Source organism: Protomyctophum parallelum (assembly GCF_964188405.1).
Source record: "Protomyctophum parallelum genome assembly, chromosome: 6".
NCBI lineage: Eukaryota > Metazoa > Chordata > Actinopteri > Myctophiformes > Myctophidae > Protomyctophum > Protomyctophum parallelum.
The window spans coordinates 1114032-1134802 of NC_139701.1; the positions used below are offsets into that span (position 1 = coordinate 1114032).

At 46.0% G+C, this 20771-nt stretch overlaps 1 protein-coding gene across 1 annotated transcript; it reads right to left on the minus strand.

Moving 5' to 3' along the window:
• Positions 1-1141: 1141 nt before the first annotated feature.
• On the minus strand, positions 1142-20012 carry LOC310860846 (uncharacterized protein; the record flags this gene model as incomplete). Its single annotated transcript, XM_083768036.1, has 9 exons — positions 1142-1686; positions 4873-4969; positions 5049-5102; positions 5654-5716; positions 5850-5972; positions 7349-7480; positions 8533-8631; positions 18464-18618; positions 19919-20012. The coding sequence occupies 9 exons, from the start codon at positions 20010-20012 to the stop codon at positions 1142-1144; spliced, it is 1362 nt and encodes a 453-aa protein (XP_083624162.1).
• Between the last annotated feature and the right edge of the window lie 759 nt (positions 20013-20771).

Below are 20771 nucleotides of genomic sequence, written 5' to 3' on the forward strand. Positions count from 1 at the left end.
GGTTAGCTACTCTCACTGTGAATGAGGAAATAGTGTACTTTATAAATGACTGTGGCAAACACATCGACATACTGTAATGTCCACGGTACCCATTTCAGCAACAATAGAGGAACTGTTAAATGGTGGGCAGTAACAAAGTGAATTTACTTTAGTGCTGTACTTAAGTACACCTTTTTAGTATCTGTACTTGAGTATTTTTTATTTTTTTGTACGCTTCCAACTTTCACTCAACTAGTAGAAATTTGGCTGAGCCACTTTCACTACTTTAACTCAAGCATTTTTTAAACATTTTGTCCACCACTGTGTGTGCTTACTTGTCCCATTTTTGGAGGCAAGGTTATTATGTTCTTTATTTTAAATGCAGTTTGTATCATCCCTACTCAGTTAAACTTAACAAAACCAAGTTTAGTTAACCCAATTAAGTTACATTATTTATCAACTTTTATCAACTATTTACCAACTTGTAAATTTATTTGTCATTTAATACGTGTTATTTGAGAATGAATGAATTATTAATTAATTGATGATAACGTTTTTTTAAGTTTTTTTTATAATTTGCGTTATTAGGCTTTATAGGTGGTAGTACCACAAATTACAATATATATATATATATATATATAATGCGCCATCCAGGTTAAAAGTTCATGCTAGTGTTTGTGTGGGAGAAACCAAGAACCACCTGACAGTATATGTATGATAATTTATTAGGATAACATCTTTACAATTAAAATGATCATACTGGTTAATCAGTATTTAAATCAGATAGCCTACAGCCAAATAATGACAACGTAACATCAGCTGTACCTGACTAACTGTCAACTTATTTCAGCTCTAGAACTTTCTAGTGTTCAATCTTGACCAGTAATATACTTGGTGAATGTGTTAATTAATGTGCTCTGTTCACAACAAATACAAAACTAAAAAAGTAGATCAAAGTCCCTTTTCATCTTCAGTTTGTTTTCTTTACAAAACAACCATACTGCAGCTTAATTGATTGTACATATAGTAGGCAAAAAATAAAGAAGTTACAAGAAAAAAACACGAGGGAGAAAAAAAAGGTTTTAGTGTAAATGTATAAAACCGAACCACAAAGACATTTGTTCTTCTGAGCAAAAAAAAAGAAAGCAAACTCATCCTGTCATCATCCCAGGAAGGATTGGTGGAGTGTGGCGGAGGCCACAGGCTGCTGGGGCCCGGGGGCCACAGGCTGCTGGGGCCCGGGGGCCACAGGCTGCTGGGGCCCGGGGGCCACAGGCTGCTGGGGCCCGGGGCCTCCAGACGGAACATGCATGATGGTGCTTAGAGAAGTAACGGGGGTGGCCTGAGCCCACAGGACCCCAGGGGTACCGAAAGCCTGGACAGGGGCACCTCCCGGGGGCATCATCATGCCACCTCCCGGGGGCATCATGCCACCGCCACCTCCCGGGGGCATCATGCCACCTCCCGGGGGCATCATGCCACCTCCTGGCGCCCACACCGCCACGCCTCCCCCAGGCTGGGCGGGCCACGGTGAGGCAGGGCTGAGCCACGGGCTGGTGGAGCCGGAGCCGGGGGCCAGGCTGCTGCTGAACGGGCCCTGCTGTCCCCAGGGCATGTTGGCAGGAGATGGATAGGGGGAGCCCCCTGCTGGCTGGCTGGAGTAGTTGGCGAGGATCTGAGATTTGGACAGGGTGGGCCGAGGGGGACCTTGGGAGAGAGGAGACAGGAAACACAAGAAGAGCTGGGAGGTTTGTCTATCCTGGTCTCCTCTCCTCTCCTTCTTATCTCCTTCACTCTTTGGCAGAGGGACACACTATGGGGTTCATGCTGTTTTCTCTGTGCACTTTGCAAGTTGCTCTGGATAAAATGTTCCTTAAAATGTTCCCCTAAATTGTATTTGTTAATTTGTTTACAGGCTTGGTCAAATACAAACCCTATTGTGGGACATGTTTCTGTAGTGAGTGTCAAGGTCTTTTAGCACAGGAAGTGACTGACATCATAGATGCAATCCCAGTAACAGCCATCAGCATCAAATGCCACATGGCCTGAACTAGCGACTAAGTACAGTATCTAATCAATTATATGAGGTAAAAGAGTGGTGCCGTGCATGTCACGTGTGTAATATATAATACAGATGATAAGCTTAATTGCCTTGCTTTGCCTTGTTTAGTTAAAGGGAGAATTATCTGGTCCCCGGGGGGAAGGACTTTTTTTGTTATAAATGTTTTATCCCACAATTTTGTAACCGATTTTTTCACCCAGTGTCAATTATCTAATGTAATCCTGGGCGCTACACTTCCTCTGCCAACCTGGGGGGGGGGGGCAGCGGACTGACCTCATGCTTCTTTCTATGCATGAGGAGCCCAAGCTGCTTCTTTTCACCTGACAGAGGGGTAGTTTCCCTGGCCGGACGTAGTGCGTGGAAGGAACACGTTATTTCGACCAATTCCTTTCCCCTCCATCAGGGCCAGCCTGATGGAGGGGAAAGGAATTGGTCGAAAGGGTTTAGAGACCAGGATTACTGCATGTTTTTGTGAGGGTATACCTACCCTAGGGGACACGGGGAGAACATGCAAACTCCACACAGAAAGGCCCTTTCGCCAACCCCGCCCCGGGTATGGGCACTGATGACGCACAGGACCCACAGGACATTTTCTTTAAAAGTTTACCCCAGCTGATGGCTGCTCAGAGGGTAATGATGAGCGCATGCATGGGGGCAGGAACTCTAGGGGTTAAGTGTCTTGCTCAGGGACACTTCCGACACGTACAAGTATGCTGACCCGGCCAGGGGAGTCGAACCGGCGACCTCCCGATTCCCAGAGGGCCTCTCTATACCCACTCAGCTCTAGTAAAATCTACAATCATTTATTATGACAGTTAAAATATTTGAGATGGATTCCCTCATGCGTTGCCAGAAGAGGGATCATGTGCTGTTCTTCCATGGGGGGGTGGAGGGGGGGGGTCTTTGTAAACAGAGCGTCCGTGCAGTTTAACGTGGGAACAGGGGGCTTCCTGAGACGGGTTCTGATGGACGCCCAGTAAACACTGACGCTGTCCAAGGACCATGATAGCATACTGGACCATCGGCATGGCTTGGACCTGATCCATGTGGTCATGGGAATGTGTGTGTGTGTGCGTGTGTGCGTGTGTGTGTGTGTGCGCGCGTGCGTGCGGGGGCACGTGTGTGTGTCCCAATCTTCCGCCGTAGTCTGAAAACCCACCTCTTCAGACTCCACCATGGCCCGTAGCACTTCCCCTAGCCTAGCCCTTAGATAGCACTTTATGCAGACTTACTGTAGATAGTATTTTAAACAGACTTATAGCTTGTTACGTAGACAGCATTAAAATGGCATTTTATGTAGTAATAGCACTTTATAGTACACATGTATTCTGCCCTTACTATACGTTGGTGTACAGTCTGTATGGCTTGGCAGACAGCTAACAAAGTTCCCAATAAAGCTCCAAAAGGCATGACTTGATTTAGGTTCTTTACTGATGAATAAATTGTAAAACTGCAATACAGAAAAAATAGAAAACACAACATTGGTGTCATATACTGTACAATCATAAACCAAACTAAAATTAGTTATTTGTATGCATCACACATGAAAAAGAACATGTTGTACTCACTGTACTAAATGCAATCATCATTTTAGAAAATATCAAGCATATTGCTTTAAGAGCCAAGATATGCTTAAAGAGCCATAAAGTTTAACAAAAAACACACAAACTTACAGACTTATCCTGTCCAAGGCCTGATAGAAAGGGTTAACTCAACATGCAGTGAGAGCTCTTCACTGTGTGCTGGCTTGAACTGAACTGACTCTGACCCACTAATCACCTCATAACTACCCTTGAGAAGCTACCAGGTGAGGAGAATTACTAATTAAGCAAAAGAACATTGGTCTCCATTACACATAGGGCCTACTAGGTAAAAGGTGAACTACCTAGAAAAGTAAACAGCACAATATAATATAATATAATATAATAGTATAATATAATATAAAATATAGTATAGTATGTATAGTTTACATAGATAACTCCACTGTTACGTTCTTAGTTTATACATGATTCATGATAACTACTTTTTATATATGTGATGTATGCCATGTTTTTGTTATTGCTTAATGTAAATCGCTCTGGATTAAGAGCGTCTGCTAAATGCCTAAATTGTAAATTGTGCGTAAACACATGCCATGATTTTGTAAATGTAACCTTACTGCACCTATAATATTTGTGTCCTTGTATGCATCTCCTTTGTGTGGACATAAATGGTTAAAATGTGTGTCTGTGTGCACGTGTATCTACTATACAAATACACATAACTGCACACACACACACACACACACACACACACACACACACACACACACACACACACACACACACACACACACTTCGCAGAGGTTATGTGAGGACGTGAGTCACAATTAACTTACCAACTTCCTGCATAGTAATGATAATACTGACATTGAGGGATGTTGTTCCATTCATTGTTAGATGTTATGCCAAGCAGATCAGAGTACAATGTCAATTATGGTATACCACTTTTGCAGCAAAGCAGGTTGAAACCCTGCAGGCTAGAGAATTAACATGTCTCCAGCTAAAATCCAGCCATTTTTATTTTGGTTGTAGTAGGTTTGGAAGGTAACCAGTTAATTTCTATTCCTAAAATATATTTATTTATTAAAAAAAGAAAAATGTGACAACTTCTAAGAACTTCTAATTATTTCCATTTGCCATTGTCTGCCCATGACACTCCACACAGGTTATGAAATATCTCATTTTCTAGATAAGTCTCCTGTCACCTGCTGATTATATGACTCATGTGTTTGATTCACTAGTTATTAACTAACCAGTTTGACTAACTAACTAACTAACTAACTAACTCACCTTGTGGACCACTGGGTGAGGTGGGTGGGGTGGTGATGGCTGGTTGGAGTTCTTCAGAAACACTGAAGATGTCCATCAGTTCATCTCTGGATGATGTCTGTAAGCCGTAAGCACACAACATTATATTGCGCTATATTTAATTACCTGCTACATTATATTGGGCTATATTCAATGACCTGCATTGGTGGTCCTGTTGGGGAGCTGGGTAGTGGGTTCACACCATCTGGGACCTTTATAAACATATAGACACAAAATCATAAAATGCATTTCCATGTGGTGTCATGCTTGTTTGTTTTACACAGAGGACCACTTTATTAATAATATTAAATATTAAATAATTATTAATAATAAGTGCTCATCCTCTGGATCATTTCCTTTTTTCCCTTTTTTATCAATCACTAAATCAATCAATCAATATTATTCCAAAACGTTTTCCCATCTATTTTTATTTTTTTAGTAACATTTTGGAAACACCAGTCCAACCCCTCGACAAATGGGTTGGACTGGTTTAGTTCTTTCACATTTGAGTGAAGAATGGGGAGAGAACTCATATCTATTGAAGCTTATTTATAAATGGGGCACAGGGCCGATCTAGACTTAGGTTAAATTACTCCTCAAGCCTTCACTCTCACTTTGTTTATCTTATTAATATTCCTCTATTCTCCGAAAGAGAGCTCTCTCTCTCTCTCTCTCTCTCTCTCTCTCACACACACACACACACACACACACACACACACACACACACACACACACACACACACACACACACACACACACACACCTTTGGCTGAGAATCTGTGTTGTCCTCCAGAAGTAATAAGGAACTGTTCTGCGAGTCCGGGCCCTGGTCAGGCGGGGTGGGGGAGTCAGGAATGGAATGGGATTACAGGCTATTAGGCTAATATTGGAAACAGATTTTTCTCCCTTTAAAGTAAAGACATTGGATGTTATATATTTACATTGGATGCTATATTTACATTGAAAGAGATATTGACATTGTCTTGTGTTCCTTCTGTCTGGACGTCTGTGTCTGTTGTCCCAGCTGTCTCCTGGTCCAGACTTTGGCAGACCGTTGTGATGTCATCCAGGACAGGGTCTGCCTGTTCAACAGCAAAACAAAACTTGGTTTGTACACACTGAACATTGCTGCAGTCAGTACAGCACCTCGAACTGCCAGGTACTGCCAGGAACAACCCATTTCCCAGCCACCAGCACACCCCACGGGATTCAAACTAGCAACTGTTGTAGCATAAGCCCATTTCTGTAACCTCTAAGCAGCCTTAAGCTCCTGTCCGTCCTGCACTGAAAACCATAAATCCACTGGCAATGTTGCCAATGTTTCATACTGGCATAATCCTGGAAAAGGGGCAAGACTTTGTTCCCAAGTAAGTCTAAGTAACTTTAATTTCCTTGTAGAGGCAAGAAGATACATGCATGTACAGACAGTTGTTTAGAACTATGTTTGTTAGCCTACGTACGGGTTACCATTATTTACATTTGTTTTGACCGATAGCATGTTGTTTAGACAGATGGCAGGTTCTATGTTTACCTGGTATCCTAGTAACTTTGAAGCATTACGTTGTTCTCTTTGCAGTCTACTTATATGTAACTATTTACAACAACAGGTAATACCTAGTTGTTTAGAGTTCATGCTTACTCTGCTTACTTTGATCTCACACTTGTCAGTTAACTCTGGATAAGAGTGTCTGCTGAACGTGTTACACTTATACCACAAGTGTGAAAATGGAGTATGTGAGCATAGTTAGGTAAAGTTAGCTTAAGTTGTGGCAAATCTGCAAAAAAAATGCTTACCACTAGCTTTCTTCACAGAAAAATGTGTTCCAACCCAACTCCCTTGGGAAACTTTGTGACAGCTGCTGAAAGTTGGGGTACCATTATCAACCAATATAAGGCAAATAATTCCAAGTTTCATTATACTTTAAGTAGCATGTGACAAACTAGGGGGTTTTCATGATGCTGAATCCATTCCAAGCATGAGTTTTGCATGGAAATACTTCTTGGGCTAAATTCGGCCATAGCCACACCAAAAGTGCTGACCTCATCACATTAATTGTGATGACTGCTATGGGCATTTTAGGCAAAGGAGTGTTTTTTGTGCAAAACTAATGACGGCTATGGGCATTTTTAGGCAAAGGAGTGTTTTTTGTGCAAAACTAATGCTTGCAATGGATTCAGAATCTTGAAAAACCCCTAGTTTGACATGTCACATGTTACTTAAAGTATAATGAAATTTGGAATGTGTTGCCTTATATTGGTTGATAATGGTACCCCAACTTTCAGCAGCTGTCACAAAGTTTCCCAAGGGAGTTGGGTTGGAACAAAATTCTCTGTGATAGTAGACACCTTTATGAACACATCTGTGAAGAAAGCTAGTGGTAAGCATTCTTTTTTGCAGATTTGCCACAACTTAAGCTAACTTTACCTAACTAGCAAGCATGTTTCAGCGTTGTATTACCATGTTGACAGTCTTGATGTAGAAGAGACAGTAGCCTTGAGGCTGGTGGTAAATGTACGCCAGTGCTCTGGGGTCAGACTCGTCCTTCCTTAGAGAGCTGATCCTGTCACTGTCGTGGTCGTGCTCCACCACCTGACGGAGACAGAAAGGTCGCGTTAAAACACAGACATCACTGTTATGTTTTCAGAATATCTGTGAAAAACAGCAGATTTGAATCTAATTTCAAACCACATAGGATTATGGTTCAAAACTGAGTAGCAAACATTTTGGTGTCGTTTGGACTGTTGGACATGATAAAAACTAAGCTATTTCAAATCTGGATAGCATAAAAAGTGGGATTTGGGCAGTAATTGTGAACAGATTGTAGCCTCAGACATAAAGAAAAATGAGAGACATGAGAAAAATGTGGATTTGCCTGCAGTCGGAAACAAAGCCTTGAGATTGTGAGGATTGTACTTTCCACCCTGATCTGTGGGCTGAGTGCATACATAAGTTGGCAAAAGAGACTATGTGGGATAAGGTGCAGAGACGACATAGGCTAGGGAGATGTTTCTTCTTTAAATCAACAACTTCAGGAATAAGACATTTTATAATATTTTCCACAGTTTGCCACTTTGGCCACTCAGAATAGCCAAATGGCATTGATCACGCCTCCAGGTCTTTAGTTTACTCAAGTTAGGGAGTAAGACCTGGTACTTAAGACACGCAAAATACAGCCCTGAAGGTCCAACCCAAAGTTTAAAAAAAACCCACTCCCAGAGTCCCAGCCCTGTAGAGCAGCTTTACATAATCAAATACTATATTTCCCGAAGGAAAGCTTCTGTAGAACTACATTTACTTCAGGGAATGTAAATGTAATTTTGGTTCACTCTACTTTCTAAGAAGAAGATTAAAATAGGAGGATGACATCACATCCTCATGTCTGCGGACAAAACATAATGTTGAGCATCAGTGCTGCTAGCTAGATAGACAGTGTGTGTGTGCGTGTGCATGTGTGTGTGCATGTGCATGTGCATGTGTTGCTTTTGGCTACATTCTCTAAACAAGGGTTTATGACCTATAGGGTCTCAGGGGATGACCGGGGGGGGGGGGGGGGGGGGTGTGAGGCACTGGGACATGTTTGGCAATGAGGGACTGGCAGGAACTGGGAGGGAAATGGTCTCCAGTAAGACTGAGTCACTCACCCCAGTCCTCTCATCCACGATCCTCAGCCCGCTGGTGGAAATCTTCAGCCAGACCCTCTGCTTGTGCTTCCCTTGGCTTCTGCCAGCTAGCTCTAGACCCTGAGAAAACACACAGCATTGATTGATTGATTGCCGTATGTCTCATTGTCTCCACCAGCCGAAGGCATGGGGAGAGTATGTTTTGCACTCCGTCCGTCCGTCCGTGTGTCCGTGTGTCCGTCCGTCCGTCCGTGACCAGCTAATCTCAGCCACCGTTAACCCGGTCGATGCCAAATTTTGCACACACACTCCCTGGATGCCAACCATGAACCTCTGCCCCAAATTTTCCAGAACGGCCTGTTATAGCGCCACCAGGAGGCCGCTTTGTGCAAAACAAGTTTTTGCACAGTACACCTACAGATTTTGTCCAAACATCACGCAAATTGGTACAAAGACTCTCTAGAGCCATTCAACCAAACCGCTCTTTCAGATTTCTCAGACTCCATCCTGATTGGTTAAGATTGGCTTCCAAAATTCACAGGAGTGCTCAGTTTCAAACAAAATGCTGCAAATCATGAACACATCGCGTGATTTCCGTGAAATTGTGCACCCACATTCCCACTAGGCCGAGGACGAAATGCCACATGAACAATTTCAACTCAGCCTCAAGGTGGCGCTATAAGTGGCCCAAAAGTGTTTTTACCTCTAACTGCACGGATCTGTGGATAACTTTCTATGCCAACTCCCTAGAGGCCAAGGAAAAACCTTTGCCTGGAATTCTTCACATCTGCTCATCCTGGTGGAGACCTGTGCCCAGTAGGGCACTTTTTCTAGTTAGGGAATTCATTTTGTGTCGAATAGTTGTGGCCGTATAAAAACCACCATGTTTATAAAAGTGCTGAATAACTTATAGGGACTTCCCATGGGCACGGTCAGTACAGAATGTATGTATGTATGTATGTGTCTCTTTCTTTATATATTAAAAGTATACAATAAACTGGAGACAGTGAAGCCAAGGGACAGCATGTTTAATTAGTAGCCAAGTCTATGATGTGGATTTTGGCATGAATACACAATTCTGGGTAGAAAGAAACAAAACAAGAATGTTTTACCTAACCTTAACCCAAGCCCCCAAAAGTAGAGAGAGTGGGGTCCAGAGAGGATTCTCACCCTGGAGAATAGACCTTCAACAACACAAAACAGCCTTTGTTTTTCGGTGAGCGAGTAGCGAAGTAGACAGTAGTTTTGTTGGTCATTACATTCATTGGTCAAGGGTGAGCATATTATAATAATATTAATAGTTTACCCTTTGACCCTGAGCAACGTTAGTGTGTTGGTTCAGCTGCAATCGTAGAGGTCATGGAATGAAACGTGACCTGTCGATGGTTAGGGTGTCTCGGACCCCCTGTACCAAGCACATTACATAGATCCCATAACCCTGTGGTTAGTCCCATGGGGGGTTAGGACCCCCTGTACCAAGCACATTACATAGATCCCATAACCCTGTGGTTAGTCCCATGGGGGGTTAGGACCCCCTGTACCAAGCACATTACATAGATCCCATAACCCTGTGGTTAGTCCCATGGGGGGTTAGGACCCCCTGTACCAAGCACATTACATAGATCCCATAACCCTGTGGTTAGTCCCTGTACCAAGCACATTACATAGATCCCATAACCCTGTGGTTAGTCCCATGAACCCCCTGTACCAAGCACATTACATAGATCCCATAACCCTGTGGTTAGTCCCATGGGGGGTTAGGACCCCCTGTACCAAGCACATTACATAGATCCCATAACCCTGTGGTTAGTCCCATGGGGGGTTAGGACCCCCTGTACCAAGCACATTACATAGATCCCATAACCCTGTGGTTAGTCCCTGTACCAAGCACATTACATAGATCCCATAACCCTGTGGTTAGTCCCATGGGGGGTTAGGACCCCCTGTATCAAGCACATTACATAGATCCCATAACCCTGTGGTTAGTCCCTGTATCAAAGCACATTACATAGATCCCATAACCCTGTGGTTAGTCCCTGTATCAAAGCACATTACATAGATCCCATAACCCTGTGGTTAGTCCCTGTATCAAAGCACATTACATAGATCCCATAACCCTGTGGTTAGTCCCATGACCACCAGCAGACTCTTCATCCATGAGGTAGAATTAAATTAATCCACTGGGTCCACGAAAATGCATCCCAGTAGAGGCCGTAGCCTCAGTGACACTACACTATTACATAACCACTTAAGCCTTATAAGGCTTAAGTGGTTATGTAATAGTGTACACTTTTTTGTATGGTTTTAGTTTGTTTATTTTTTACCGCCATGCCTAAAACAGGGACGCCAGGTTGGAAGTGGTCAAAGGAGTAGTTTACCATACTTCACCCAAAATCAATCGATCAATTACACACCCCACGAAGAATTGAATTCATAGAGATTATTGGTGTAAATATTATTCGTGATCAAATGTCAGCCCTCATAGCTGATAAGAAGGCAGACAGACAGGCAGACAGACAGACAGACAGACAGACAGACAGACAGGTTTATTTTGGCAGTGTGGGTCCTTGCTGGCCTCATGCTGCATGGGTTCGTTTTCTTAACAGCACCATACAATGGACAGTGATTTGGGGTCGCAGACTCATTTTCATGGGTCATGAGTAAATACCCCATTTGTTACAAATTATTTTCCCAGTATCACATTAAAAAAATCTAAATGTAAAAAGTAAATTCGAAAAAGGACTTCCACACATGCACCCAGTCAGTTTAAGAACATTAAATCTCACCTACTGTTTGTCGCCTACACAGACAAACAGTAGGTGAGATTTAATGTTAAAGAGTGCCGTGATTTTTTTTTTTTCCCCCAGCTTTTCATGTGTTTATGAGGTGACAGTACCCTTTGTTGTGGTTGCTATGTGCAATGATGTCTTCCCTTTGTATTTAGGGTTCTAATAATCAGCTTAGCAAGGCTGCTCACTTATGGGAGTTTGCGCCCCCTGGCGTAAACACAGAAGCATTTATATAAACTCACAGACAATTTTGGCTGGGACTTTAAGACGTCATGGCGTTGAGACCCCGCCCGCTGTATAACAGTGCGTCAACGTCCCTTCATCTTCATTCATTTGTTTCTTCTCATGTGTGACACAGCGCAGCAAAGTCTCCCTTACGGATTAGTATCTGATTTATTTCCACAAAGGACGAGAAAGCTTCTCGGTACCGCGGAAACTACTTTTCCCAGAGGCTTCGAGAAGAAGAAAGACGGTAAGTCCGCTTTCTTTACTAGGTTAATACTAACTTAGTGGGTAATTTAGCTTTGTGTAGTGGCCCGGCGGCCCTAGCTGGCTTCTTAAATTACCTGTGTGCCGGTCTGTAACGCGGCTAGCAACAGCCAGTTTTTGCTTCCACACAAACTTTCGTTGGCCTAGTAATAGCCCGCTCTAGACGACACACACACGTCCCGCGGTTTTTCTAAACCCTTGACGGTGTGGTAACCTGAGCAGCATATAGTAATAATACTGTTTAGCTTCCACGTTGTGTGACGGTCTTTGATAACGGCTAGCGATAGCTCTATTCTCAGCTTCCACACGCACGTGGCGTCTTCTACAGTGGCTGGCAATAGCCCTGTTTTAAGTCTCCACATAAAGTCTTTCACAGCAGCCAGCAATGGCTCTGTCCTAGCCCTCACTTTAACGTGACTACCTACCAACTCGGCTCCCCACAGGCTGCAGCCTTGTGAAACTGATTATTAGAATTGGAGGTTACGTGTGTAACCGGAGTTCTATAACCAGCGAGCCTTGTTTGTGGCTTGTTTGTCCACGTGTATCTTGGCATTACAAGAAAAAGTGACGGTCTTTCACAGCAGCTAGTGATAGCTCTGTGCTAGCTTCCACTTAAACGTGGCTGCCTACTAACTCGGCCCCCTCTTGCCTTGTTTATTGCTTCCACGTGAATCTTAGCGTTATAAGATGTCTGAGTCCCCGACCAAGGCCCGTCGTCGACGCCGTCGCGCCCTAGCGGACGCTGACAGCCAGTGCCTGCAGAGGGCCTGCAAATCATGCAGGGGCCTGCTCGCCCACGACGACAAGCACGACTTCTCCTTGCCTGCGGACAAGGACGACTCCAAAATGAATAAAGCTGCCTACAAGTGCGCCTCAACTGCGGCCAGGGCACTGAACGCCACGACCCTTCTGCAAGGGTCAGCGTCTCATGTCCTGCTGGAGGCGGGTGACGAGCCTACCCCCGAACACATGGCTGAGTTGAGATGCCTGCACCTTGAGCTCCTCCGTCTCACTCAGGCCCAGGCGGAGATGGTGGGCGGAACCATGGCGAGACTTCTGGTCCTCGAGAGGGCCAGGTGGCTGGAGCTGTCCCCCAAAGTGGGACGCAATCCACTGAAACAAAAAGTCTCCGCTTCAACACTCTTCGCATCCATGCTCGAGGAGATGCGCTCCCACGACGGACAAACGAAGACTGACACGGAGGTCATCGGCGCTTGTCTCCCGGCGTCTGGAGCACGGCCCAAGCAGGCTCAACCCTACAGGCCGACCTACGAGCGCACCAAGGACAGGGACGATCGTTCCAGGTCCAGGAGGAGCACCTTCAAGGTCCCTGACGCTCAGAGGGCTCCGTCAGCGACCGCAAGAAGACCGACAGGCCCAGGCGCCCCTCGGCTTCTCCGGCCGGCGGCCCCCACAAAGGGGCCAGGAAAGGAGGGCCACCTGGTGGGAAGGCGAAATAACTGGACCTGCCCCACGGGGAGACATCGGACACTGTCTCTCCCCCACCCTTCCCCGAGTTTCTCTGAAGCGCAGCATAGTGGCCACGGGCCTCATGCCGAACGCTCTTGGTGTAGACAGAAAGAGGACTTGTTTTGCGAAAATGAATGTCTCTCCAGTGTTTTCTGTGCCACCACCTTTCTTAATAAAGCAGTGTTCTCTACTGAAAACCGGTCTCATGAATCGTCACTTGAAACTCAAGGGAATGGGCCCGCAGCCCGGGCCTTCAAGGAGGCCCGTGGCTGTCGGCCGAAATGCAAGTGTAACTGCCGTGGACACAGAGCCCCAGGTCCATATTGCAGGACAGAGGCCCCAGGCCCAGGTTCTGACCGTTCGGAGCTGGCTTCAACCCCTCTGGCGCTGTGTCTACAGGAGTGGAATCGTTGTGGTGTTCATCCTTGGGTGTTGAACACCATCTCGAAGGGTTACAAACTACAGTTTGCCAGAAGACCTCCCACTTGTGGGAGCGTTCTGTTCTCGCAAGCGAGTGGTCAGGCAGCCGAGGTTCTCCAGGACGAGATAACGTCTCTGTTGGAGAAGAAGGCTATACGTGTGGTGTCCATGGAGCAGAGCAACACCGGGTTTTACTCCCGCTACTTTCTCGTGAAGAAGAAAGAGGGAATGCGGCCCATTCTAGTGGCGTTCGGATAGCGATGTAAGAGGATGTTACACTATTTATTCATTATATGTCTTAAATTGACATTGAGATTTTTTGTTAAACAGTTGACCTCTTTTATATCATTTTGGAACCGAAATAGGGAACCGTTAAGAACCGGAATCGATAAGCAGAACCGGAATCGGTACCGGACTCGAAAAAATCCTAACGATACCCATCCCTATGGACGACTGGCTGATTTATGCGGACTCGGCATCGACACTGCGACTACACACAGACTAGGTGGTAGATCACTTGACGTCTCTGGGTTTCAGCATAAATTACGCCAAGAGCGTGTTAGTGCCGACGCAATCAATATATTACATAGGCATGACGTTGAACGCGGTGTCTTTCACGGCGCGTCTCTCCGACGAGAGGATCCGCTCTTTTCGGTCATGTCTGGCGTTGTTTCGGACGGGCAACAGGGTCCCGTTCCGAACCTGTCAGAGGTTGGCGGGTCTCATGGCCTCTGCAATATCCGTTGTTCGGCTAGGCAGATTGTACATGAGACCATTTCAGAGGTGGATGCAGTCACTGGGTGTAGGACAACACCGTTGTCATCATCTTGTGGACGTGTCGGTGGGTTGCTTTGAGGCATTACGTCAGTGGAGAGGCGCTCAATTCCTCTCAGAAGGCGTGATTATGGGGATGGTCGTATCCCGGAAAGTACTCACGACGGATGCCAGCCTGTCTGGGTGGGGTGCCACCCACGAAGGCAGGACAGCCAGGGGTGTATGGAGTGGCAGCATCAAGTCTGCCCACATAAATTACCTGGAGCTGATGGCGGTAATGTTGGCGTTGCAGCATTTCGAACGGTTCATCAGCGGTTTCCATGTCCGGTTCAGCACCTTCTTTCGGTCAGAGCCTCCCACGTTCCGGGACTCCAGAACACGGGGGCGGATCTGTTGCCCAGGGGCCGATACCTCTACGCGGCTTGGTCACTGCACGAAACAGTGGCCAGGCAGATGTGGGAGAGGTTCGGCGAGCCACTAGTGGATCTGTTTGCGTCGGAAGAGAACAGCAAGTGTCCTCTGTTCTTCTTCATAGCAGGGACGGCTCCGCTAGGTTTGGATGCCTTGGCGCACCGTTGGCCCCAGGGCCTGCTTTACGCGTTTCCCCCGTTGTCTCTCATCCTTCCCACGCTGGAGAGGGTGAGGACACAGCGTCTGTCAGTGATCTTAGTGGCCCCAGGATGGGGCTCCTGGAGGTCAGACATAGTCCCTCTCTTGTACGGTCGGCCCTGGCAGCTTCCGTTGCGCGGGGACCTATTGACCCGGCGGGAGGCGAGATATTCCACCCACGGCCGGAAGATCTAGACCTCTGGGCTTGGCCCGTCAGAGGTTGAATCTTGGCGCGGAGGGTCTTCCCCAGAGTGTCATCGACACTATTCAGTGTGCGAGGGCGCAGTCGACCAGGGATGCTTATGATATGAGGTGGCCGTTGTTTGAAGACTGGTGTTCACCGGCTCAAGTTGTGCCATTTCAAGCACCAGTAAGGGTCGTTCTGTCGTTCCTCCAGGACCTCTTGGACAAAGGCAGAGCCTTTAGTACTGTCAAGGTGTATCTGGCTGCTATCTCAGCCTGCCACATCGGGTTTGAGGACAAGACGGTGGGCCAGCTCCCGCTGGTGCGCCAGTTCATGAAGGGGGCTAGCCACCTTCATCCGGTGACCAAGTCTCTGGTCCCCTCGTGGGACCTTACTTTGGTTTTGGACTCTCTGTCCCGGCCACCGTTTGAGCCTTTGGAGGAGTTGAGTATGAAGCTATTGTCGCTAAAGACAGCATTATTATTAGCTTTGGTGACCGCTAAAAGGGTCAGTGATATCCATGCTTTGTCCACAAGTGCGGAATGCATGAGGTTCAGTGGGGATGCAAGGGTGGTCATGAAGACCAATCCGGCATTTTTACCTAAGAACCGCCTAGCTGCCCCGGTTCCGATGGACTTGGCGGCGTTCTGTCCGCCCCCCTTTGCCTCTGAGGAGGATAGGAGGAGGCATAACCTCTGTCCGGTGAGGGCATTGAGGTTGTATTTGGACAGGACTGAGGCGACGAGGAAGACTACACAACTGTTTGTCTCCTGGGATCCCAAGACTGTGGGACTGCCTATCTCAAAGGTTAGGCTTTCCCAGTGGATCGTGGAGGCTATAGAGCGGGCCTACTCTGGCAGGAATATGGTGCCTCCCGTAGGGTTGAAGGCACATTCCACGAGGGGTGTGGCATCGTCCTGGGCCCTCTGTAGGGGGGTCTCTGTTCAGGATGTTTGTATGGCATCGTCCTGGGCCCTCTGTAGGGGGGTCTCTGTTCAGGATGTTTGTATGGCATCGTCCTGGGCCCTCTGTAGGGGGGTCTCTGTTCAGGATGTTTGTATGGCATCGTCCTGGGCCCTCTGTAGGGGGGTCTCTGTTCAGGATGTTTGTATGGCATCGTCCTGGGCCCTCTGTAGGGGGGTCTCTGTTCAGGATGTTTGTATGGCATCGTCCTGGGCCCTCTGTAGGGGGGTCTCTGTTCAGGATGTTTGTATGGCATCGTCCTGGGCCCTCTGTAGGGGGGTCTCTGTTCAGGATGTTTGTTCCGCTGCAACTTGGGCATCGTCTTCCACCTTTGCCACCTTCTATAGACTGGATGTGACAGCGGCGCCAGCGGCGCATGCGGTCCTGGGCGTGGCCTCCAGTTAGTGGAGAGACTTAGTCCCCCGCGGGGGACGTTGGTCTTCTCCAGGGCGTTAAGACGGTTGTTCTGTCGGCCCCTCTTAGGCACATATGGCAGACTTAGGTCTGATTGGCCTTCCCGTTGGGGTGCAGTAGTCCTGGTGAGGGACGTACTGTGGTCCTTTGCTCACAGATAAAGGTACGGGCCCTAGGGGTCCAGACTTCGCGATGACAATAAGGGAGTTAATGAAGTCTCCCATAAGTGAGCAGCCTTGCTAAGCTGATTATTAGAACTAGGGGTTACGTATGTAACCAAAGTTCTATAACAGCGAGCAAGGCTGCTCACTAAGATTCCCTTCTTGTTGCTTGAGAAGAGAACAATTGTTATCGAATGAAGACGAAGGGACGTTGACGCACTGTTATACTGGTGCCCCGGCGGGCGGGGTCTCAACGTCATGATCGTCTTAAAGTCCCAGGCAAAATTGTCTGTGAGTTTATATAAATGCTTCTGTGTTTACGCCAGGGGGCGCAAACTCCCATAAGTGAGCAGCCTTGCTCGCTGTTATAGAACTTTGGTTACATACGTAACCCCTAGTTTCTTCCTGGAGGCTGAAACCTTGACAGTCAAACGTGCCAATGAAAGAAACTGTGATATAGTGACATCACAATATTATCCCTTCCCCTAACTCCTCCCCCTTTATCATAAAACAACAGCTGTGGGTGCGGCTTCAGTTCAGGTAGATCACCACTCATCACCGCCCACCTGGTGGGCGTATCCACATAAAAACAAACATTTTAACAAATAATGGACACTTATTTGAAAATAATAATAATAATACTACCTGTTGATCATGTTTTAGGGTGGATCTCAAATATTAAAAAGAAAAAATCACACCCGTGTGAACTGAGTGGTGCAACTCCCATTTCTCTCTCCACCCTCCACACAACACGTTGCGATGCGGCAGCCGTGTGAGCTTGTAGATTTGGGGTGTGGAGTTGAAACCATAGACTGTAAAAAATATGGACAAAGCGTTCGCCGGGTCTAACATGGACGTAAAATGAAGCCTGTTATTCCTGCACTGTAAGTCGCCATCTTTCTAGATCCGTTTGGTACCAGCTGGCCATTGGCTGGCTCCGTTTTGGACCAGCTGGCCATTGGCTGCCCAGACAACGAGGCGGGACTTCCCCCCTTCTTCTCCGTTGGTTTTTATTTTGACTCGAGTGGGAGGGGAATCCCGATCATAGACTGTAACGGTAGCCACGCCCCTCAGAACATACGCGATGTTTTTTTTTCTTTATGGTCATTTTTTTAATTAATGGGACCATAATTTTCCAAAAAGAATATTATGACATTAGAAATGAGACTTTAAACTAGTGACTGGAAGAAGAAAGTATTCATGACCATGTTTATTAAGGTAATACAGTCTAGGTGAAGTTGGGCCAAAATACATGGGCCTCTATGGAGCTATGGGGCTTTTTGGGTCCAGTCCAGCGCCACAACAGGCCATTATATGAACTACCGATTTCAAATGAGGCTTCACGAAATATCTGGCTGACTGCCCCCTAGGTTGAAACAGATGCGTCCTACCTTGAGTTTCATCATGGTGTCCACACACATGAAACAGATGCATCCTACCTTGAGTTTCATCATGGCGTCCACACACATGAAACAGATGCATCCTACCTTGAGTTTCATCATGGCGTCCACACACATGAAACAGATGCATCCTACCTTGAGTTTCATCATGGCGTCCACACACATGAAACAGATGCATCCTACCTTGAGTTTCATCATGGCGTCCACACACATGAAACAGATGCATCCTACCTTGAGTTTCATCATGGCGTCCACACACATGAAACAGATGCATCCTACCTTGAGTTTCATCATGGCGTCCACACACATCTTGTCCCCCTGCGCCTCGACCACCGGGTCCACGCCGATCAGCTTGGCCTTGTAGCGAACGCCGTCTCCATGGAAACGGGAGGCGGGGTCGCCGGGCATCTTGGCTACCGCCGCGGCCGCCGCCCCTGGGGAACGCCAACACAACTCTTAATGGAGCGTAGCGGCGGGGGCAAGCCAACAGCACGGGTCAGAAAACGCCCACACATCCCTGTGTGTGTGTGTGTGTGTGTGTGTGTGTGTGTGTGTGTGTGTGTGTGTGTGTGTGTGTGTGTTACTATACTTGTAAGGGCCAATTGTCCCCACAAGTAGAATTTGAGAAAACATTGCATGGACAGTTTTGTCATCATAAGTAAGTATAATATAAAGTGTGTGTGTGTGTGTGTGTGTGTGTGTGTGTGTGTGTGTGTGTGTGTGTGTGTGTGTGTGTGTGTGTGTGTGTGTGTGTGTGTGTGTGTGTGTGTGTGCGTCAAAAACTACATTTGACGCATGAAGTTGTCCCTGCTGAGTCCTGACTCATTGGCTTTTAGTCAATGTTTGATTTCTCTCCTGGGAATTACACAGTCTGTGTTTATGGGCATGTCAATGTGTGTTAAACTGTGTGTTTAGTTGTGACAAAGGTTCAATTCAACACCATTAAATCCACTGTGTAGTAACCACCATCCGCCACGTTTTATTGATGCTAGTCCTAATGTGACTGCTATTTGTATTTAGATGTGTTTTTACACATAATTATATTAAGCTTTAAATGTGGTTTGATGAGTTGAGTTCTATGGCCACAGAAACCTGCACGTTAAAACACACTCTTGAATGATTAAAAAGATTCATAGCCATCAAGAAAGTAAACATTCTGTTTTTCACTACTGAAATGAATAAACATTTTGAAGAAATGCTATTTTTATTGCAGTGGCAGTGAGACAGAGCCTGGCCCAGTTCACACAGAGGTTTTAGATTCAGCCAAAATGAAGTTCAGGGGTTAGGCTCCATTTCTGAAATGAATGTTTCCTTCTTCTTTTTTTTGCATGAGTTTCTTTGCTGATAACAAAGTTCAAAGGCAGAAGCAAACCAGGGGCTTTTAAAGAGCTTTAACAGATGACATTTGACAATCCTTCAGTCTTTATTTCATCTAGAGTAGACAGTGCATATACTGCTGGCTAGAAGCCATTCTTTTACAGCAGCTGAAGTGGAATTTAAACCTCCGCTAAGAAATACGATTCCCTATAAAAAAAAAAGAGCACTGCTGCACGCAACACACACACACACACACACACACACACACACACACACACACACACACACACACACACACACACACACACACACGTGATAATATAGAGTAGTATATTCAATGAGTTTTACCTCTAAAAGATATAAAGCACATTCAAAGCATTCACATGAACAAACCCATAGGTGTAAGAAGTGTTCTACCTTTCTTACTGGACAGCCAGGTTCTGACAGCACTCAGGTTCTGAGCTTCAGGAGCACTAGCAGCTGCATTCACCTCCTCCTGGACTGTCTCCATAATGCTGGGCTATACCTGAAAGTGAACCTGGAGGAGGAAGAGATGGACATATAGTGGAAAAAGTTTGGTATGTTTTTTTTTTGTTTTCTAAGAGAAACTCAACACTCAATAAATAACGCACGATCGCACTACGCATATATCTTGGTGGATTCTCTTGAAAACAGAAATACTACATTAAATCATCAAAACGACCACAAACTATAGTAGACGTTATAAAAAGTCTGGCTCACCTGTTGAGGAGGCAGCCTGCTCCGTTGTGCTGTTCTCTCCGATTCATAGACATGATGATCCGTGTGAAAATCCTTCAGGCTAAAGGTCAAGATGGTGATTTATTAACCACTTTCAACATGGCGACCCTAATTTGGCCATGTCTTTAACCACAGCTAATGTAATGTAACCACGTCTAACCACAACCATATCTACAATGGTCTATGGTAGCAACTCTTCTCCTATTCTTAATATCTGGGATCTAGAGTTGCAATACCAACCATTGACAGAAAAGTCCAATACCAACCATTGACAGCCCTTACATCCAAACAGAAAAGTCCTATCTGATTGTATTAAACAACATTAAACTCACCAACATTACAGCTGCAGTCTACGGAAAGCTTGAATTATCTTCTTTCTAACATATAAACCTTTCTGACAATACATTCTGTGGAGGTGATACTTTTTAAAAGCGTTGGAGTTGGAAGCACGTGTCTGTTGAGTCATTGTAAATAACTCAACATACCACCTGCATACCACCTGTTTCGAAAT